The sequence below is a fragment of the Aythya ferina genome (genome assembly GCF_964211825.1).
Source record: "Aythya ferina genome assembly, chromosome: 1".
Classification (NCBI taxonomy): Eukaryota; Metazoa; Chordata; class Aves; order Anseriformes; family Anatidae; genus Aythya; species Aythya ferina.
The window spans coordinates 85,933,732-85,957,849 of record NC_140296.1 but is presented as its reverse complement, the minus strand read 5'-3'; the positions used below and the strand labels follow the sequence as shown (position 1 = coordinate 85,957,849).

General features: G+C 34.5%; 1 protein-coding gene across 4 annotated transcripts in view; it reads right to left on the bottom strand.

The window, feature by feature from the left end:
• Positions 1-19,201: 19,201 nt before the first annotated feature.
• IL1RAPL1 (interleukin 1 receptor accessory protein like 1) overlaps positions 19,202-24,118 on the bottom strand; it is a 773,813-nt gene continuing 768,896 nt past the window's right edge. For all 4 annotated transcript variants that reach the window (XM_084531795.1, XM_084531796.1, XM_084531797.1 and 1 more), the window contains 2 exons: positions 21,119-21,289; positions 19,202-20,041 (listed from right to left, as the gene is read on the bottom strand). In XM_084531795.1, coding sequence (XP_084387921.1) covers positions 19,323-20,041; positions 21,119-21,289 — 890 coding nt within the window. In that variant the 3' untranslated portion in view covers positions 19,202-19,322. The remainder of the gene's footprint in view (positions 20,042-21,118; positions 21,290-24,118) is intronic.

Sequence of the window (24,118 nt, the reverse complement as noted above, 5' to 3'; positions counted from 1 at the left end):
TATATACATGTTTGCAACCTTGCTGATTTTCCCATTCCCTCGGTTATAGTGGTATAGTCATGTTGCCTTCATTTTATGTCAGGTGTGGCACCTGGGTGACCCGAGGACATGAGTAAATTGGGTCATTGCCTCAGATTGCCTTGGAGTTCCAGCAGCATTTCATTAGTTATTTTTGTGGAGAAGCCTCCACTTACAGTCAGTCATAGATAGCTCTGAACAGCAGAAGTGATAAAATCTTATATTTGTTACCACATTTAACAGATATTACTCTGAGTATGTGTCAGCAGTGAGACAGCTTCATAGGAAAAAAGAAACGTTTTTAATTTAAATATTTCTCAGAGCCACCTGCCTGTTCTCTGCCCCAGTACATTTCAAGAATTTTATTTAAGTTGGCAGAAGATAAGATTTAAAATAATGCCTGACACTTCATCCATAATCCTCTCTGTGTTGCCTTCTTCTTATCCTCTTTTTATTTATTTTAATAAAGTGGCAGGTGGCAGGGACATGTTAGGTACATTCACTTTAGATTTCTTGATTCCATTGGAATACTGTGGTCATTTGCATGTCAGTAGTACACTTAATAACAAGAAACATGCTTCCTTCTGTGAGGAAAGACAATAAACGTAACTACAAAGAACACACAAATTACTTCTAAATAGTGGGTATGAAATAAAACTAAGTAGGAAATTATATAACTGAAAGACACTTAGCAAACCAAAACAAAGAAGAATGACCCATGCACAGATTTTGTAAGTAAAGTGATAAGGAGTTAAAATTCATTTAACATTATTTTACTTAGTTGATATTTCTTTGGCTGTGATTATTTGGTCAACATTAAACCTAAATAACCAGAATAGGCAGACCTAGTGTTTTCTAGAGAACAATAATAATCTTTCAACATAATTCTGATGATATATTCACTGAACATCTATAAATTGACTTAATTTTGCTCTGTAAATATGCATGATTACAATTTACAAAAGAAACAGGAAAACTTCCAAATGATCAGATGTTCTCATTTCAGATCATACTAATGAACATGTAAAGAAAATTCAAGATTATGCAGGAGTAGCTTGGGGTGGGGGACAGTCTCTGTAGAAGCATGGGTAGAGATATGTGAAATAAGAGAATTATTCAGCAATCCAGCAAATCCAATTATAATTGCAAGCAAATACTTTGAGTGGTCTAGCCTCAAAACTTGTCCTGAAAGCTACTGTGCTGATAACAGTTACATGAAATAGCATCTTAATAGCTACACTACAGAGGAATACCTCAGGGAAAAAAGCATAACAACAAAGTGGTAGTTATATTGTTCAGATTTTTTTTTTGTGTGTGTGTGTGTGTGTGTGTGTGTTAATCCAGATCAAGAACTTTCTTAAAATACTCAAATTCTTTTAAACAGAATCAAATAGTGTGACTGGAGGAACATGGTATTTTTATACAGTGGCTGGCAGGAAGGATAAATCATTTCTCAAAAAAAGCTTGTTGGATAGAACAACAAAAAACACACTGGCAGTTATTTCAAAGACAAAGTGCAAGATGTACGAATGGTTTCCAGCTTAGCTGACCTATAAAATCTCCTTTTCTCATATTCTGGTACTAATAATAAGCCTTTGTTTCACTCTGTGATTTAGCTGAGTATCATTTTTTAGATGTCACACAATAAATCTCATGCTTTATTTTCTGACTTTCTTTTTTGTTACCTGTTCTTTCAAATCCATGAAAGGCACGTTTCCAAATTTGTTGCTGTTGTGTACTTTCAGTTAAGGATTAACCCGTCTGTCTGATATTTCACATCAGATCATGATGCAAACCTTGAGAAGAATATGTTATGATTAATGTCCTGGTCAGTTTCCTCTGGACATAGCAGAAGATTACAGTGAAATCAGGTCAGTGGTTGGAATGAAAATGTACAATAAATTCCTTTCTTATTTCTTAGACCTTAGTCAAGTTCACTGATATGAAAATGAAGAGAAAATAACAATTAGAGCTCAGAATGTCATTTATGATAACTTTTGTGTGTAAGTAGTGAGTGATTTTTTAATTTCTCCATTTGTAAATAAATTAAACAACAACAATAACAACAACACCTATCAATAGAATTGCACTACTAAACTGAAATATATTGGCAGCTACTTCCTATATACTTTTTAATGTACTATAACATTTTTTTCCTTCAGATCAAAATATGTTAAAATATTAATATGGTAAGATTTCAGTTCATACAAACAAGTAGAATGCCAAAGGTTTCTAGGTTGTCCATATTCCTTGTCATCTATCTGTGGACAGGCCATACCATGGCCCTGACCCTAAATACACATGCAGCTTGACTGCCTAAAATCATATGAAATCTCGTCTTACAAGACTGTTTGCACTGTTTAGTTGCTGTTTAGCAAAGTTGAAGTTGTATGAGATCTGTAGTCACAAGCAGTCTACAGCTCCAAGTGTTCAAAACTGAAATTCAGGACCCTCTTGTCAAATTTGCAAGACATTTTCTATTAAATAAGAAAATATTTTAGTTTCTAAAACTTACTATTTAGTGTTTTCAAATTTTATTTTACTTTATTTATTTATTTATTTATTTTAAATCACAAGGATTAGACAAGAAACAAGACATTGTTTTCTAAAAAGGATAGTAAAATTATCCAAAAATATTTTTCTGAATTTTTAAGATTTAAGAAATACTCGCGGATTCATAAGATTCATAAGATTGAGAGATTTAACAACTTTTTGTACTCATTTTCAGTGAACTTGAAGGAAGAGATGGGGAGATGAGTAGTGACTCATCTGCACTACTTAATTAAACATTGCCTGTGGTGTTCTATTATTTCACTCTCACATTGTTAGAAGGGTCTTTGGCATGATTTTGCTCTGGGCCTCCAAGGGTTCTTACAGTTGGTGCCTGAGCAAGTTTGCATGGCTGTTCCTAATAGACAAATTGGATTAAGCAATTCTATTGGATGCCAAAAGAGTTTAATAGTATCGATGCACCTGTTGGCCCCAGGGCCGAAGGATACACTCAGTCACTGTTTAATTTGCTACTTTCAATGTGAACAATGTGACGAAAACTTGTGAAAATGTATATGGAAAAAGTATTGGGAAAAGCAATACTTTCTCAAATCTCTTTCTCAAAAATAATAATAATTTAAAAAAAAAATCTTAAAATCTCTTTAAGGAATTGAAAAAAAAAAAAAAAAGACATACTTGTAAAATTAACTTAGAAATCTTTCTGGTCGGGTCGTGGTAAAATTCAATTTTAATTATAACTTGCAGGTGGACTTGCAGGTGGACCGTAACAGGTAATATAACAGGTATATACCATAATAGGTATATAAACAAACAAACCAAAAAAGAATAAGAAAAGACAGTCTACCTCTGCTCCTGCTTATGCTACACAGTAAGGATGCAGTGAAGGTTAAAGACAACATTGAAATAAATCTAAATGTAAATCTAAGCTTTTTTTTTTTTTTTTTTTTTTTTTTTTTTTTTTTTTGAAGTGTCTCAGAAAAGACAGTAGGTAAATAGAATTACTAAATCCAAGAGTGAAGAAAAAATAAATTTGGAGATTTCCATCCTGGAAGACTAAAGAACTGCACATAAAATCTGTGTTGATTAGTAAGAACTATTAATACATTTGTCAAGTTGATAACTGTACCTCTTTGCTAAAGAATTGGATTTGTATTATCTATGCTTAAGAAATAGGGAAAAAGTAACAACTGAGTTACTTTAGAAGTATGCAGGATTCTGGAATATTTTTTAGAAGAGACTACTGAAAGTCATGGAGACATATAAAAAGGAAGTTGAATAGCATGACTCTATCATCAATGCATTGAGCAACTTGGTCCTGGTAAGATTTCTAGTTTTCTAGTAAATGCAAATAAAATAGATCTATTCAACCCAGATGTCAGTAAAACTTGTTGTCCTTTTTATACCTAATAGAGGAGATTTACACTTCTACTCTACAACTTCATAAAATATTTTCTACAGTGCCCAAGACTTGCAAAGTATTTTAAGATCTCAACAAATAACATACTTCCACAGAAATAGATTTCTAATTGAACAAAGGGTGGAAAAATTATTTCATACCCACTGTAAAATCATTTATAGCTCTGGGAAGAGGGTGAAACTCTCTCTTTTCTACTGTTAAGTAACATAGATGTTGGGAGGAATAAGAAGTTCTTTTATGATGTTTCTGAGTAGATACTTTATTATCAAGAATATATATAGATCATATGTAGATGAACAATAGCATAAACTCATGATCTGTGACTAAAACCTTTCAAGAAAAAGCTTACATTAAAATAAAGCTCCATAACATTATCATGTATGTTCCAGATTCTTCTGTTTTATAAAGCATATTAAAATGCAAATCTTACAAACCATCTATTTAAAGTTAATTCATCATCAGGCTACAATTTTTTTTATAAACTGGTCCATGTAAGTTTGAAGGCCAGACTTCATTTCTCAGTCCCACAGGACAAGTTCTGAAGGGAACATCTAGCAAATGGCATTTATTTTAGCAAGAAAAAAAGAAGTCAAAGATGAAATAGTTTTCTGGTTTTTAAATCTGATGGCTTTTGTCACTTTTGAATCAAGTCCTTCACAGTATTTAAATATTTGTTTTAAATACTTTCTAATTCTCCTATTTTTAATTAAAAGTTATAAAATGCATTATTTACCCAGGAGATTAAATCAGTCATTCCATCCTACTTACAACAAAGAGAGCCTGTAATAAGTCCTTGAAACCACTTCTAATCTGTTATATAAATATTTATTTAATCAGTTTTTAAATGCTAATTATTTAGTTCCCCCCCCAAAAAAAAAGCATAATGCGTTTAATAGCTTGAAACAGTTCCTTTACAAGATGATTGCATATAAATATTTATTTTATTTTAGCAAATACAAATTTAAGTTATATAAATAATTTTATAAGTTTTTATATTTTTATTATTTTTATTGTATTTAATTTAGCTATAATCAAAGTTTTTTGTTGTTGTTGCTTTGTTCACCCCCCCGCCAGTCTTGATGACATGAATTACCAGTTAACTCTCTGCTTAGAGTTGTACATTCAGTGACCTCAATCGTTAAAAAAGAAATTCAGCTTTTCACAGTTACTTGCAATTTCAGACTTCTTTCTGCTTTTATACTACCACATCCTCATGTTCGTATACCCAAATAAACATAGAATCTTTAACTTTCCCACTAATTTTCCATAATGAGAATGTCCTCTTAGAAGTGTTAAAAAAAGTAGGATATCAAAAGCAAGAGCTATCTCCCCAGAAGACTGCAAAATAACATGATGCATTGATAGGCAAGTCACCTATTGCAATAGAGACTGTAGAGAAAGTTTAGCTAGTACTGAACAAAGCAATTCGGATAGTGTGACTTAGCTATGTTCCTCTCATCTGTCTGGGACCAGAAACTGGGACCAAGCAAGGCAAGGTACAGTCAAAAAGGAATTTATCATGTGGGATGAGATATGAAACATCTAAGGAACAATAGCTCCTTTCCTTGCATTTTCTTTCATGGCAAATTCCTTCTTTTAGTGATTTTGTATTCTTTCCAGTTAGTCTAGTACATATGATGCTACTATGGGGTGCAGGATGACACTTGCTGGAGAAATACATCTTGTGGTTGTTCCTGAAAGCATATTCAACATTGTTGTCAGAGAAGCCATGGTATATTCCCAGATCACATATTTGGGCTATGTTGCTTTTGACAACTGTCTCCACCATAGCCAATTATACATTCTGATGATAGTCAACACCTAATTTCTCAAAACAGAAATGAGAGTGACATAAAGAAACCATAAAGGACAGAGAATCTGTCCGAGCATTACCTTACTCAGTACATGTTCCTCAGTAAAGTACAGAGAACATAATACATGTAAACTGGCTAATTTCCATCAGTATTCATGACTTAGAGGAATAGTTGTTTTATTTTGTGGCATGTATATCAATTTTTAGTGAATGTAGATGGAAAGTAAGGCAGTTTAAAGATCTCTAATTTTTTGAGTCTATTTTTTAATCTTTATACAATTACTTTAATGTCTTCATTAATGACCAATTCTAAATATCCATGGAAAATAATAATGATGATGATGACAATAATAACAATAACAATAATAATAATAATTAATAAACTTTTTTGAGGGATAAACACAAAAAAGAAATAAATACTCAGAAAAGAAGAAGGAAAATTTATCAACTAATCAATGTTTTCATTAAAGAGCCCAACAGGCACACCATATATCAGCAAATGAATTAAATTAATTATAATAATAATGTGGTAGTCCAGAAGACTTGAAAAAGCAGAGAGAATTTCTGCCTCTCAGGAGCTTCATTGCTAGAATTTGAGTGACAGCATGCTGAAGGGGAGGACTGTGTGAGGATGAGAGCCCATAGCAGAAGAAAAGGAAATGGGACTGATTCTGTGTTTCTGTCAGGAAACAGCAATCACGAAATGTATGGTCTCAGATCAGATTACCACTCTGCATGGTGCAGGTTAGGAGTCTTCAAGCAAGCTTTTTGTTGTTGTTGTTGTTGTTATTGTTGTTTTCTGCTTCTTATCTTTTTTTTTTTTTAATTGTTTTTTTTTTTTTTTTTTTTTTTTTTTTTTTTTTGTAACCAGGACTTGAGCGCTTTCTAAGCAATCTCGTATATACTTACTTTTTCCTGCAGTTGTCTCTCTTGAAGAATGCAGCATTATGTGGCTTCTCATCTTGTTTAAACATGCATGATTTTGGGAAGGAATACCAGAAATTAATGTAATTTAAAGTGCAAAGAATGCTGAGTAATGTAGTAAAGAATAGAACCCTTTGTTATTGATTTTTTTTTATTAATGTCAATTTAATAGCTTTTTTTTAAAAAAAAAAAAAAAAAAGTAACTAAATATACATAAATATTTTTGAATTTACAGTGGATCCCATAGTTCTGTGCATATGACATGCGGACAGTTGAGCAAGTATAAATTCATACCATGTCAAACAGAATGCTAAATATATTTCTTGCCACCATATCAGGCCAATGAATCATGTTGATATTAGTGAAACCATGATTATTTAATCAGATGGTCTTACTGATATTTTGCATGGCAAAGATTAAAATTTTATGAGAAGTAGATGCAAGAGACAGCTTCAGAGTTCAAAAAGGTGACCGTAGAAACAATATTTTGTAATACAGGTCAGCTTGACTCCAGGCTTCAGACTCCAGCTGCAAAATACAGTGGTTGTATTAAAAATGTATTTGTGTGTTGCTGAAGGTAAACTGATCCAATTGTAATGTCTTAAAGTCTCATGAACTAAAATGAACTAGATACTCATGAACTAAAAGTACATTGGCTGGTCTTTGGCCTGGGCCTCTGGAGCATGAGGAAGGCTAGCTCTCTTGCAGACTTAAGCTCTAGGAATGGCATATGACCAGCCTTTGTAAGAACTGCCTTGACCTGGTGCCTATCTCTTATTGAAATGCTTCAAATTCTTGTGTCAATGAGGTTCAAATCTGGAGTAATTCCCTTGAAATCTGAAGTGAAACAAAATAATGAAAGAGTGAAACAAGTTCAGTGTTTCTTATATCTTTCAAAGAGATGAGGAGGTGAGGGTCTTCATAGAAAAGCCAAAAAGACAGTGATTCCAGTTTATGTGATGGATATAAACCCATTACACCAGATAATGATATGCCTGATTTATGCCACTGCAGGTGAGAGAAGAACAACTGAGCTTATAATCTGTCCAGAAAATCAAGGATGGGATTTTTTCTGATGAAGGAAAATGATATATTCAACACAATTAAACAGGAAAAACATTAATCAAATTCAATAATGCCTTCTTGGACATTTTATCATTAGCTTTTGTTTGTACAATAACATTGCTGTGATCTGAGCTACTTCTGCTCCACTACAGTTCTGTTATCATACGTATTCTTTCACTCTGCTCATGCACACCATGCAAAAAGCTAAAAAAACTATTCACTGTCATGTTGCTCTACTCTCCAGGTACCATGTGGTTCCTGTGGAGCTGAAGAGGTGTACAAATGAATGCAGTAGTAAACTGCACATGCACATGCACACGCGTGCACACACACACAGAGTATCTCCCCCCCCAAGAGTTGTGACTATACTACTTGCTTTACTATGAGCGAATCTATAACCTTTCATGTTTTTAAGAAAAGAAGGATACACGTAGAATACATGAACCATAAACAAGAAACAAAACAGAAGAACAAGAGGAAAACACCACAAAAGAAAATATTAATGGAGGGACTTAAGCCATTAAATGTATTCCTTTAATGTCAGGTTCTCAGCTGATGTAAGCTGGAGCAGCTCCATTCTATCCAGTGGAGCTGAACAAATTTATTCCATTCATATGCTCTGGCCAAGTATGTCTTGCAAGTCAAATCACTGAACTGGAACCTTCCAAGTCTTCTATATTGTGCTAATATTGCTATCAGCAACAATTTCTTTAAAAAAAAAATAAAAAAATTGTGTACGCAACTTATTCACATTGCTTTATTTTTTTCTTTCAGTCACAAAAAAAAAAGTGTTTCAAGTTGTCATAACCTTGCATTTAACCAGTGAAAGAGTAATCTTGAAAGAACATTTTTTTTTTACAAACTAAACACATACCCTGTTTATTTTTCTCTAAAAGTTGCACACCATAAATCAAGTAGGTTGTGTTTTTTTTTTTTTTTTTTTTTTGTTTGCTTCTTTTAAAACCTTCTTCATATATTATTATACAAAAATATTCATATGCAAGTAATAAAGATCTTTTTAAACATCCAACTTTTTTTAAAAAACCTAAAGCAAAGTCACACCAAAAGTTTTATTGTTTTCTTTTTGTTTGTTTGTTTGTTTGTTTGCTTTGTTTTTAATCTAGACAAAGTACACCTTGTGCTTTAACAAACCTATAGCATCATGTGCTCATATACTCTTTACAAGGGTTCTGGTGAATATGCTCATGTGTTATTATTCATTAATGAAAAATATATATCTGGTACCAAACTTGCCTAATTTTGTGGATTTTAATTCACTTAATCCTCTTTTTTTCCCTTCTGTATGTTATTGGTGTCCGTATTTATGTGTGGAAAAGTTAAGGCAAGTGCAATCAAAGTTACAAAAAACTATATTTCTATTGCTAAAGTGTGCAGCATTCATATATAGTGAATGATATATTTCTTCTGTAAGGATAAAAATGGATGAAAATACAAAAACTTTTAATGTGTTATACTTGTTATAAATAAGCTATTCAGTTTTATATACCAGGCTTGGCGAATTTTCTGAAGGTTTAGGGTAAGATAAAATGTGGTTCTTTTTAAAGTAACATATGCTGAAACTAGACAACACTTTGATCAAATTTCTCTTGCTTCTCAGCAATGTGTATAGTATTACTACAAAAAAGACAATAGCTCTTAGCTATGAGCCATCTATTATTTTTTTTTTAAAATAAATATGTTAATCTCTTTAGGTAAAATATCTTAATATACAATATGCATAAATACAGTTTGATGTATCTCTACATAACTTTAGTGTTTCTATTTTAACTTCAGTGATTCTGCACAAAGTGCATAAAGTAAAAGTCATGTTTTTTAATTTTTAGTCATATCGGCAACCTTAAAAAAAGCCTTGACAGGTATGCATATGTTAATCTATGGTTTATATGGCAATAATAATGGACATTTGGAAAAGTCAATGATTCTGAACTTTCAATTAAGTTATAGAATAACCAGAAATCCATGTTAGCAAACTCTGGGCCTGATTCTGCTCTTCTTCACACTAATTTGACAAGGTATTGATTCTTCTGACTTGAACAGAATTGGTTTTGACTTCTGCCACCCATAAAGCAAATTAAGAAAGATCTCAGAGCTCTGGATGGCACTTGCTTATTTCATTGCATCAATGCAAAACATTTTATAGTTGACAGGTTTATACCTGTAATGTACCTGCATGTATTCAGCAGGAACTACAGAGCACTGTATCTGCTGTTCCCAGGATCATTGAAGGTCAACTGAGATCTTTCGGAAGATTGAGATGCTTATCCAGCTATTAGCTTTGGATAGTGTACTCTCAAGAAGAGTCTGTTGCTACTTGAGTTGTGTTGTGCATGGTGCTTATGCACAGCCAACTTCTCCTGAGCTGAATGAAATTAAAGAGACTAAACCTTCTAGACAAATTTCTACCAGTAAAAAGATGCTGCAGTTTATAGAATCAAGAATTTATACAGAGATTTTTATTTCCTTGCTTTTATTGCATTTGTAGCTGTCTTGTAAAAGTGAAAGTGAAGAAATTTCTTCCTCTACTATTACAACTAGGCACTTGTTCTTTCCTGTAGAGGTGTTCTTTTCCTTCCTTCCTTCCTTCCTCCCTTCCTTCCTTCCTTCCTTCCTTCCTTCCTTCCTTCCTTCCTTCCTTCCTTCCTTCCTTCCTTCCTTCCTTCCTTCCTTCCTTCCTTCCTTCCTTCCTTCCTTCCTTCCTTCCTTTCTTTCTCTCTTTCTCTCTTTCTCTCTTTCTCTCTTTCTCTCTTTCTCTCTTTCTCTCTTTCTCTCTTTCTCTCTTTCTCTCTTTCTCTCTTTTTCTTTCCTTTTCCTTTCTTTTTTTCTATCTTATCTTCTGAAGAAAGTGCAATTATTTTCTATATGTTAATAAAATATTTACCTATGAGATGGTATTTTTGTTTATTTCATTATAAATAGTCACATGACAGTAGTAGCTAATAACACAGATTTAATACCATGCTTTATTTGTAAAATTCTTATGTGACTCTGAACTGGTGTAAGTGACATCAGCATATTTTAGATATAAAGTTCGGAGGATAATTTAGTTTCCCTTTGTTATGTGACCTAAGATAAATACTTTGTGGTTTAGCGTCCTCAACTTACTAACTGTTCATTGTTACACCACTACCTAACTCTGGGTAGCTTTCTGTTTTAACATTAAAAGCTTTTGGACAAGGATAAGATAAAAACAATGAGTCTGTAAATCATGATGAAACCAAGACGCTGTATTAAACTATTTCTGTGCTTGCTTACTAATAGTAAAAAGCTTAGATCAAATCTTTACAAGACATTTAGAATACATTATAAAGGGAGATCATCTAGAGCAAAGTACAGTAGAAAGAATTGGAAAAAGAGTCAAATATGTGTTTTCTAGTTGGCTATTCAAAACCATCAGTGATAATACTATAAGTTTCTATTGATTCACCTTAACTTTGAAATAACTGATTTTGTCTTATTCTTTGAGTTTTTGGAGAGCCTTAGCAAGCCAGCAGATGGCAATCAGAAGGACTAACTATTAAGGCTATTAAGGAAACTTTTTTTTTTTTTTTTTTTTTTTCACAGAAAATGGATCTCTCTGTGAGTATATATAACAGCAGACTCACTGTGTCTGAGACCAAGCATTTTGGAAAGAAGCACCTGAAAGCACCATTTTCGCTTTTGAAACCTCCTTACAGGAGTGTCTGTGTGGTGGAGAACCAAGTGAGGTGCGAGCAGAGGAAATTCAGCAACACTTTGAACTGGTGAGAGAAGACGAGGTAGGATGTTTTCAGCCCAGTTCATGACTACTGTGCTCCAGTTCTCTAGAGCTGAACCCCATTCTTTTTAAGGTGCCTATGATAACAGTAATCCAATGTAGTGCAAAGGTATCTCAGTCCTGCTGTCTGTTCCCTTATGGATAACAAAACAAAACAAAACAAAACAAAGACAGGATGGAGAGCAATAAAGAATTAAAACAACTTTGAAGATAATAGTCATGTTCCTCAGTCTGTCCCCAAACTGTTATACTCTAGATTGTTCTTTACCATGATTTTGAAAGAAGCACAGAAAGTAACATGTCCAAGATGAAAGAACAAGAAATTTTTCTTCAATGTTACATAAAGATCAAGTTGGCAAGTGTCATTTCATGTGCTGCTGTTTAGCTCTCTGCAAAAATATCTAACAGTAAATACATATATATATGTGGTAATGATATTTCCTATGTGGCACTGAATGCTATTCATAATCTCTTTTGTTTGTGAGATGAAGAATTAAATGGTAAATTGAGAAACCAGAAGAGAAAATTGGAGATGAACTGAATGACCTAATTGTTATAGACCATGACAGGAATTCTGGCAGTGTAGGTAGATACTGTCATTTGGATCTTTTCCTACCTCCAGCAAGATTATACAAATGGCTTCAGATAGCACCCAAGAAGGGAAGGAAGCACCTGGGAAATTTGTGTATCTAGTGTTCTATATGCAAAGGAGGTTTGTAATCTCCTGAGACATCAGGAGTAGTTGGTTGTTAGTCATGTACCATTATGACATGACCAGGAAACATCTTCACTACACTTCTCACACTCTGTCACCTCCAGCTACCTGACTGTTACAGTGCAACCTAGCAATGGCCTGGTTACAAACTTTTTCATCTTGCAGCATGTGGAGGATACGGTCCTTTGAACAAATTCATCTGTTTGGGACTTCACTGATTTTTTTCTGGAAAGGCTACTTAGTTTATTTTGTTGTATTGTTCTATGATTAAATTATTACAAGTTAAAATAGCTAGGTGTAGGTATAGCAAAGTATAAAGTGTGTGGGTATCTGTGTGTGCTTATTGCAGCAACATTGCCCCAGATGTCTGCATTTTTGCAAAGATTCATGTGTTTTGCAAAGGCAGCCATAGGTTAGTGATCTCAAAGAAAGCCTGATGTCACTGAGCAATTTTGCTAAGATAGATGAAGAGACAGCTGTGTGGCTGTTTTCCTCTGCTTTGTATTTATGTAATTGTCCCATTTGAAGTTACCTGGGTTTTAAGAAAACAAATGTACATCCCTCTAATGTGATGCTGAAGTTGCACATATAATATGAATTGCTTAAATTGTCTACTGAAATGTCCCTAAGAACTTAATTAGAGTTGTAGTGTGCTGTTCACCAGAGAGTATTAACTCTGGCAAACAATTTCTTCTAAGTCTGTAAATTCATTACTATTTGTGTGTTAAAATTACAGTGAATAATGTGACTTTCTAAAAAAAAAAAAAAAAGAAAGAAACAAAAAACCCGACAACAACCAACCAACCAAAACTATAATCTTCCTGTGATTTACCTGTCATGCAAACAATGAAAAGAAAATTTAAAACTGTCTCTCACATAACTTCCTACAAAACTCCAAAAGAAAACATCCTGTTTTGAAAAAAGAAGCCCTTAAAAGTTGGTTGAAATAGAGATTAGCAATTACGTTACTATTTTACTTTGCTTTGTTTTTAAAATTGTATTTTTTTGTTTATCTGTTTATTTATGGATGTGTGTTCATAACCTGGAGCTTACTGCAGATGCATGGTTGAGGATATTGTAAGCCCATAAATGACCTTTTAAAACTTTTTTTCACTTCACAAGAAGTTCAGGAAAGTATTGGGACATTTCTTCACATGAACACCATACAAAGATGTAAAAAACGTTGTGTGAAATTAGAACAAATATATATATATATTTATGTATTTAAATTAAGTCTTTGCTCTTGCAAATTTCTTCACAGGAGAAAAGACATTTACTTCCCCATCTCTGCAAAGACTTTTCAGATGTACCCCAGCCAAGCTTTGTGTGCTTGTGCTTTTAACACAGCCTGCATGACAAATTGGGATGGGATGGGGTGGGATGGGATGGGATGGGATGGGATGGGATGGGATGGGATGGGATGGGATGGGATGGGATGGGATGGGATGGGATGGGATGGGATCCCACTGTGGTGCTATGTGATCCATACAGCAGTTTCCTCAAATTGTCATTTAGTGACTGCACCCTAACCAGCTAAATTAACCTCTTTCTAGGCTCAGTGCTGGTTTTCACTTTGCACACTGAACAAATTGGTAATGCTGCCAGCTGTTTCTTCTTATTGCTGTTTTGCCATAAGGGGCCTGGATTTAGCCCTGCTGATGTCACTCACATTTGCTGTTGCTGTCCTTAAGGTCTACTGACACCTTCTCTATTGCAGGGGAAGAATGGCAATGTGTTGGGACTGTAGTTTCTTCTACACCTGCCTGACATAGGGGTAACTAAGCATGACAGACAAAGGACCCTGTGCTCTCCCTCTCCCTGTGTGGGTACTCTAGGTCTGCAGAGCTGTTCAGCCTCTCATGTCAGGTTGAACTGCCCTACCCACCTGAAATTGTGCAGGGGACCATGGGTTTGGTATGTATTCTTTTTTTTTTTTTTTTTTCCTGGATGATAGGAAGGAAGGCAGAGAGACATCTAAAATTCAAGAAAAGGGAGAAAAAGAAGGTTAAAAACACATCGATTTTATTTCTGGAGTAATTTTTGTGTCCCTTCTGTCATGCTTTGACTGGTAAGAGATATGTCCGAATAAAAAAAGTAAAAATCAAGAATATCTCCATCAAGTTCTTAGCTCTCATATTTCACTTCTAATTGTTTATGTAATGCTAGTGGCACTGCAGAGGTATATGTACTCTCTGCAAACTCAGTACTAGATAAAGATTGCCTATTTAATATACCATTTAGATCCTAGAAAATAAAAATATTTATATTCACTACTGAATGCTTCTGAAATTACATTATTTGGGGTATTGGCTTTTTCATGTACAAATCCTCTTGGAATGAGTCTGGTTGTAATAACAAAAGAGAAACTTTTTTTTTTTTTCATCAACTCTAAGTCTCAATGAGTTTATTAATAATCTGATTAGCTGCAAAATTTAAATATTTTTCAAACAATGTGTCAGGCCTGCCTTTGTAATTTCTGTTCTGACCACTAGATAACTAAGCAGACTCTTGACAGATCTTATTAATGCAGAGCAAAGATCCCAAACAGAATTTAAACAAACAAAAAAAAAAGTGTAGGAAAACTCTTGATAGCAGAAACATTTCTATCAGATTTACTTCCCAGGGCAACAGCTCCAAGTTCTGGACCATCAATCAAAGGCCAATTGGAGGAAAGTGATGCTGCCAGCACATCTTCTTTGAGGCTGTAGCCAGAGTTGATGGGAAATAGCCCAGCAAAATGACATCATAAGTGACAACTAGGTATTGCTGCTAAATCAAGTGAACAACCTCCTCTAATGAATCTTAAATGACAGACAATGTCTCAAATGTCCATTCTCCAACCTCCAGTCAGTGGATTATTTAGGAGGTGAAGAGCTGCAATTGATAGAAAATAAAAGTAGTTATTATACAAGCTGAATCATCGCTGTGAAACTGCTTACATTGTTCTGATTACAGCCCAATTAATCTCTTGCTCATATAAGAAATGGGCTAGAAAAAAAAGTGTTCTAGTGATGGCAAATAAGATACAAGGCATGTGTGAAGGGATATAGCTACTAGGGATAATAAACTAAGCCTGTTACAGGGATAATTTTTTGTTGTTGTTGTTTAGCACTAACAGATTTCTGCCATCCTCTATATCATGACAATAGCAGATGCACCAGTAACTCTCTGTGCTAGACTACTGGCAAGTACAAAATTCAGAAGTATATTAGACAATGGGATATATTTGTGTTTCTGATCTCTCTGGATGGGCCCCAGAAAAGCCAGTTTCTTTACGTAGGTCAGCCAGAGTACGAAGCATTGCATGACAGGAAAAAAAAAAAAAAGAGTAAAGACACAGGTGAGTGTTGTGACCTTTATTCTCCATTGGCCTTTATTCTATTTTTTTTTTAGTGTACTTTACCAAACTATTTTTTTCCCTTTTGGATTTTAATTAAAGTTTCCTTAAGCTTGCTTTTTTTTTTTTTTTTTTTTTTTTTTTAAATTTAAGAATGAAAGAAGCCTGTTTAAAACTTTGAAAATTTTAATCAGGCAGGTATAACAGGCTTTCTAATTATTTTGAAGGTGATTATCACCCATTATTAAACATACATGTGATTTTCTCAGCTGTGCAGTAATAGAAGTATCTTAGTTTTCATATAAGGCTAACTGTACTTAGCTCTGAACCAGGTCACATTTGAAATGTTTGATGTTGGCTGCCAGGTGAGGACTGGGTCCCTACTAAAATTCAGAAGATATTTTGCTGCTGCTTTTCTTGTGGCCAAGATTTTAGTTTGTCACAGCCAGAAAATATGAAATCCTTTTCTCTTTTCTTTTCCAATTTCCTTCTCTCACACAAATCCATCTTAGACTCATTCAGCTTTATTAGATTTATTCTCAAGTCATATTTCTGCAACTGTGAACAGAATCAGACCCGGCAATGCACTTTGCCTTCAGAATAATTATCAGCCTTCCACACAGAACTCCATTAATGTCCAGCTACATATACTGCTAGGAGGACCTATACACTGATTCTCCGTAGGTTGTATAATACAGTCCTTTAGTTTTACATCAAGGATTACCCTGATCAGAAAGAACCTTATAAAGACAAAGCACCACACTTGGGTAACACGTGCATAGAATCCACATGCAGACCCGAAGTTATTGACCAGGCAGAGTAAGTTTTTCCAACCATCACACTGTGCAGTTTTAAAAATAAAGTGCTATTTGTTTATGGCTAAACCTTACATGTGGCTATTGCATGCACACTTCAGGCTGCATTGCCAAAACTGGAACATCTTTACCAATAAAAAATGGAGCCTAAGCACTAGGGCAATGAGTTGTTGTTTCTTTTCCCCTCATTTTATTTTGTGTTCCAACACAATTTTTTGTCAAACATAGAGCATGTGAACACGCAAGAATTTCCTTCACTGTTTCTCACACAAAGCTATTCACAGAGGAGTAATTCTAAGGAGGAAAGTCTCTAAAGCCATAGATAGCTCTTTCATTTATTTTGTTTTATTTTATTTTGTTTTGTTTGGTTGGTTGGTTTTTGTTTAATATTATGACAAAATATTATAAGATTTTTTTTTTTTAAAGTAGTATGAATATCAAATGGTATCCATCAGTCCCTGAATCATGCTATTAAAAGTGCTTAAATCTACATAAAATAGAACAGAAAAGTACTCTCCATGTGGCTAAGGAAACACCTACCTAATGCTGCCTAAATGTGACTCTGGTCAGATAGTTACATTCTATATTTATTCCACATTCCAGGACATGTAAAAGGCAGAGAAAAAGAAAAAAAAAAAAAAAAGTAATGCACTGCTTTAGAGGGTACTGGGGTATTTGGCATTAAGCTGAATGAAGAAAAGTGTCATCGATGTCTGTCAGATGTCCATAAGAGCAAATATTAGCTTTTTTACATTATGAAAATAACCAAATGTGCAAAGCTGTCTTAAATTTTTAACAGGACTGGCAGCTTTGTTTTCATTCTGGGGACATTTGGCACATGTCCAGTGGGAGATACCAACATAAAGAACAGATTGTAGAAAAGGACTTAAGCAAATTGTCAGAGAAATGAACATTTTATAGCAAACAAAAGCAGCACACATCCCAAAGCCCTATCAGCTTGTTATGCAGATACTGAGATTTCTTGACTTTCGCAACAGGATCATATCTTCTTCCTCCCACACTGTCAGTTCTGGATTACTTCCACAAACATCCCCCAAACTGCAGTTTACCTGCTCTCTACCCATCACTTCTCATTAAGAAAGACCAAAATAAAAAAAGCTGTGCTTTTCTCCTTCAGATGATTAGGATGAACAACCACCACAAATCCATTATACTGGCCAGTATCAGTCAGATACCATAAAATACCTAAAGCTAATTAATTGCAGAAATAGACTATAAGATCTGTCTGTGAGGATGCCAGTTACAATTCTGCCAGAGTCAATCAAACCCATGACTGTACTCTGCCCCAGCTCCTCTGTTTCTTTTAGCAGAGACTACCAGAGAGCTTGGCCTAAATAACTCATATAACTATGACAGTGCTCCATGCTGCTTTTCAAACCAGAAAGGACTTTTCCATTATTTAAAACATAAATATAAGTAAGATGCTTATTTCATTTGTCTTAAAAATGTCCAGATGTAAACATAGTGGCTTGTTTCTTCTTTTGAAGCCATGGTACACACATTATTTGCAACTCCTCAAAGATAGAATCATACATTAAAAATAAAACTAATTTATTTAATCATTAAAGTGAATAAAGTGTTTTAATACTTCCAGGTCTGATTTAAATAATTTTGTATAAATAAAGTTTATTCTGAAAACAATGATATTTGCCAGGTTTTTTTTTTGTTTGTTTGTTTGTTTTTTTTTGCCTGAGTACTTAACTGAAATCATGTTGTAATTGTTTTACTTATTGTTACAAGCTAAAACCAAATGAAAGAATATTTCTTAATCTAGAATATACCATTTTAAAGCAAATACATTTTAAAAACATTAAGATACAAGGGGACTCTGCAATCAACAGCAAAATAATGTTTTGCTCTTACTTTTTCAGAAAATAACACTTTAAAACAAAGTGACAAACATGATACTGCCTTTTTATTCCCCTTTGGTTTGGAAATCATCATTGTAAATATCAGAAGGACTCACTGCACTTCAGTGACTATTTTCTCATTTGTCTTACTTGCCTGAAGGCTGCAAATGATCTTATTTGCAGGATTTTGGAAAGGGGAAAAGAAAATGTCAAATGCTTAAAAATAAAATCCACAGCCATATTAATACTTTTCCAGGAAGTGTTAAAAATAAGGTTTGCTTTTATATTTATAAAAGGGGTACAATTAACTCATTCTTAAAACAAAACAAAAACAACAATAACAACAACAAAAAGCAAACAAACAAGAAAACAAAAATCAAACCATCTCTATATTCTACACACTCTGTAGTGACTACTGTGAAGCAACTGATACAGATTGGGTATATTCTCTTGTTTGACAGGTTTCTACCAAGTTACATGTTAGATGATCAGACTGCAGTACCCCAAATGAGACCATAATAAGGGCAGGGAAGAAGCAGTGCATGTTACGAGAGGAGAAATGAAACCGGAGCTCTCAGTGAAGGATGGGGTCCTTCTAAGAACAAATATTCTCCAAAACAGGTGAACTGCAGCAGGCATGGCATTCAGGAATCAGGCTAGACAGGCCAACAAAATGGATGGCGATTCTGATACCAACAGAGCTTTGTCCAAGCATTCCCAAGAGAGGTTAAAAACAAACAAAAAAAAATCTAAACCTATACTAATGAAGCAAAAAAGTTTCCTATCTATACAGCAGTCTCTTCATTTAAAAAAATGTAAATATACAAATTCCAATGACATATAAAACAAAGTTGAAAATGTAAATGGAAAGAGACATGGGTAAAACAGGAAGACCAATGCTACAAAGAAATTGCAAAAAACATATGTACAAGACCCTGTTTTTCCTCGTATGTTATCGATTGTAATGCATGTTTAACAGCAGCAGTCGAGGATGTAGTTCCAGGCACCAGACTGCGGACTCAGCTCCTACTCAAGGGGGTGGATAGCCCCTTGTATTTCTGTCACCAAATGACACTTGATATACTGGTCTCCCGTGGCAAGAGGGGCAGTATCGCACTGTTTGTGTGAGCCTCTTCTGGATTCTGCTCCCTGTTAGTTTTTGTCTGTGGCCGCTGCCCGTTTATAAGTGTCATAGGGATGTTGCAGTAGGTATGCTGGTTACCTATTGAGGTAAGCGGCAGGGTGCCAGTAGGAGGTACATCATATTCATAGCTTCTATAATAGTGTTTCTGGCGCATCTGTGAGTGATATGTATTGTGAAAGGTGGAGCGCAGATCTGGATGGGCAGTGGCAAGAGCAGTGGAGGTGGCAGCAGCCATTGAAATTGCGGAGACTGTCTGCAGTTCCCCAAAGGGCCCCTGCTCACTGACATCTAAAACCTGCTCATGTGTGATGGGTTCAGTCCTCTTAAAAGGCATTTCATACTGTAAACGTTTCCAGAATTTGGAATTTAACTTGTTGCATTTTGGTCCATGCCATTTAATGACAGTGAGGAGCTTGATCGTATGTTTCAGGGCCTCAACTTCCTGGTAGTTCATAACTCCTCGCAGTTCACTGCATTCGATCAGTATCACTTTGATTTCACCAGTGACTAACATGTTTCGAAGCCTTGTTTCCAGTTCAAAGATGCTCCAGCCTCTTCTTACAACATAATTCGGAGTCATGACGATAATCAATCGTTTGCTTTGGTCTACACATCTTGCCACGTCTTCAATGTAGGCTACAAAATAAGACAATTGCTCAACAATCAAGCCAAGAAAATACTCCATTCCCCTAGACCGCGGAGAAAAAACAGATGTAAACTCCCTGCTCCCAGAAGAATTCACTGAACTCTGCAAAAACATCACCTTCAGACAGGTCAGGTTTGCTTGCCAGGACAACCTGGTTTGGGTGACACTGTTTGAACAGGGGTTGGACCAGATGACCTCCAGAAATCCTTTCCAACCTTAGCTATTCTGTGATTCAGTGAAACATTTATCCTCCTTTGTGCTGTGGTTTGGTAGGGTATGTGCATGAACTGTCATTTTGAACCTATATCTTTACTGGAAGAAGTGCATTCATCACCATTTTATTCTTTAAAAAGGAGAAGTCACCCAGGTAGGAAACAGAACAGAAACTATGTGCTTTGTTGACTCAGTCTCAAATTCAAATGATACTCAAATGATACAATTGTGAAAGATATAGGAAAAAGATATACTTAAATCAATTGGAATCTATTCTCATTTTCAATCTCCAAGAATACTCCAGTGCCTCCACTACACATTTATCTTCAGTGGGCACTACCAGAACTCACTTCTTTGCTCTGCTGTATCTTCTGGTATCATTACTCAAACCTTGCCTCAGTACACACAATTTTTTTTTTCTTCCTGTCTTAATTTCTGGAATACCTGCATATCAATATTTATTTATATATTTATTTACTTTTGAATTAAAGTCATGGATATCTTTCCAGGAAAACACTCAGAAACAGAAAATAAAGACTTATTTTCTTATCCCTAGCTGTGCAGGCTCTCCAAGAATCTGTGAAATATTATTAATAAAATTCATTTCCATTACATATGCATGTCCTTTCTGCACTGTCTCACCTCCAACAAGTATAATACAATTATTAAAATATAATCCTCTTATCTGGGAAATGAACATTAAACATGTTTGGTGGTTTATCTTCATTATTCCCGAGGATGATGGAGGAAAGATGACATTCTGAAGGAGTAAGCATGGAAATGATACTAAAATCATATATAGAATCACTTCGTTTGCTATTTAGGAAATACACAAGCATAAAGACATGTCTTACTTCCTGTGGGAATTAAATCCCTGTCTGGTATGAACAGCTTGTATCCATAATGCTTTTCAAGCATATCTGGTAAGATCTCAAGAGCAAATCTTTCTTCTTCTCCAGTTTCTTGATTCCACTGGTCAGGATCCACTTTGGTATAGGATAGATATGCATCATAGTCTTTATTGTCTAAAGAAATAGAGGAAGAAAATAAGATTTTTCACTGTTCCTAGATAATTGCTGAGGAATTGTTCCTGGCAGAATTGCCCAGGAATAGCAAATTGTTTAGATAAAATAGCAAGCTTTCACTCAATCTCCAGTTATGAAACCATTCACCTTTCATATTTCACCCAGTGGAGTTAATCCTTATTTACATATTTATGGTGCCAGGAGTTGGACTTGATGATCCTTATGGCTCCCTTCCAGCTCGGGATATTCTATGATCCTATGACTACATGGATGCAAAGAAGAATCCATACCCATACATTGAAGTCACTGTGTGCTTAATTGTGTAAGGCACTGTATGAAGGAAATTCACTCGGCTGTGTGGTGGCAGCTTGTGAGCACAGAAGAAAAAAGTCACTGAAAAGAATACAAATTATTTTCAAGCTTTAAAATGGAAAAGAAAGGCATGTAAACAGGTAAGCTCATAAAGTATTGTCTCTGATGCATCATAAAAAAAATTGTTCTTGCCAAATTTTCACTACAAATTTAAGGCTCAAAATGTTTTAAGAATATGCGTAGATTTAGTCATAACACTCATTGGCTTTTCAGGTCTGAGATTATTGGCAAGCTTAGATCTATGTAACATCAGATCCTGAAAATGCAGTTCAAAACTATTGAATTCAGTGTGCTTAAATATGTAAATTAAATGCTACATTAATGTACATTTTAGTATTTAACAGCATGTTATTTCATTTTAGTAAGAGGAATAAATTTGCCAGTTTCTTAAATGTGCTTGGTGTGCCTACTTGAAAGACTGAATCAAAAGAGCCATCATTAATTTTCATTAGGAGGTCAATAATGCCAAGTGCTCTGGAACTAACTCAGTGGAATAAGAGGTCATGTTTTGACTTTTGTTGTGAAGAAAGCAGAAAAAAATCAATGGCAAGAGTAATGAAATGTTAACATCCTTCTAACTCTTTTGACAACATTATGCACAGGCTATCGAGAATATCAATTGCTTGTAAAAGATACCTGATTGAATACTCTACTCTGTGTCATAAGAAATATTATATTCATTCACTGTTGACTTCAGTTATTTACTCAGTTAGTCCTTTCGTGATTTTATACCTTTTTGTACTCTGGTTGCCCTATTTGGAAAAACCTGTTGAATACAGGAGGGGTGCAAAGTAAAGTTAAAGAACAGGTGCTAATCTTGGATGGTCCACTCCTTCTTTCAAGGAGCAATTCATACTGTTTTCATAAATATTTGCAGATGACAAAATTAAAATAGTCAAACTTCTTTCAAACTTTCAAATCTGATATAATAAGTGTGTGATTCATTTTCTCTCTTACACTCATTTTATGTTAAATTATCTATTGGATTGCTATGTTCACAATAAATAAATAAAATAAAATAAAATAAAATAAAATAAAATAAAATAAAATAAAATAAAATAAAATAAAATAAATACCACAAAACAACAACAGAAATGAAAGAGAAGAAATACCTTCTTTGGTTTTGTTTTTCCATTATTTCAGTACTTGTGAAACCATGATCCTTCATGATAAACAAGAACCTAATGCCTGTGACAATGCCTTGAAAGAACACCATATAGATCAAATATGAACTACAGGGAGATTACAGAGCAGATTCCAGTACTGCATTAGAATAGTTTTAACTCAACAATCATGTTAACACATAGAAAGGTCAGGAAATATATGAGGTAATCACTACAACTGACAAAATGATGATGTGTAATGCCATTTTCTTTTATCTCATTAGTAATGGTCATAAACATATTACATGTTTTAGAGCAGCATTGGTTCACTGGAAATCTTTGAATAAAGATGAGAATGTATCATTTCTCAAAGGGATGAATCATAAGAAATAATGCAGTGTTCAAACTCTTAAAGGCTTCAGGACATTGTCTGTTAAGATGGTTTGTACATTCTTAATTGGAAGGAAAATTATTCACGCTACGCCACAATTTTCTTGTATATGTAAATATCACATTAATGTCTTTATTTGAAATATTTTTATACCATGGAGGATCCAGCATTCCCACTTACTACAAGTGCATTATCCATGATTGCAGGGAACATTTCTTTCTACACTAGTTCCCTAGTTTTAATAGCATTTGTGTCAAAAGCTATGAGTGACCAGGATCTAGAGTATGTGTACACAGATGGTTTCAGGCAATCATGAATTTATTCAAACTCCAGTACAGCTAGATGTGAATCCAGTTTGGGAAACTGTTAGCTGCATTCACACAGTGGTTTCGCTGAGCTATTATACTCCCCATCTGTCAGTTATTTTTAACTCTGATGAAAAGTGGAAAATTCAGTTTACAGAAAAATTATGTTTGATAATCCTGCTACCTAATGGGATGACATACTGGCATGAGCAGACAGTTCTCAAAAAGTGAGGTGCCTGGAATACAGAGCATACCTTACACCTTTTTTTTTTTTTTTTTTTTTTTTTTTTTTTTTTTGAGGGGGGCCAGGAGGTTAAATTGCCAACACTTTGAAACATTTTATGGACTACAACATGCAGATAGCTGTGGAGCTGTCAGAAGCTATCATATCTGTGATGTCAAATATCAATATCATTATTTATTATTTTCCCGTTGTAATGAAAAAATTGAGGACTCTTAAAATTATCAAAATCTCCTATCTCCAGGGAAGTTTTTAAACACAGAGTAGGTGACCTCTTAGACTGTGTTTCTACTCAGTTAAAAGGCTCCACCTACTTCTAATTTTAATGACTGGGACTAATGCCTACATATCAAAGAATATTTCTGATCTTAATTTCTTCGTTTCCCCTCCCCTCCCTTTTTCTTTCCTGTGTCAATG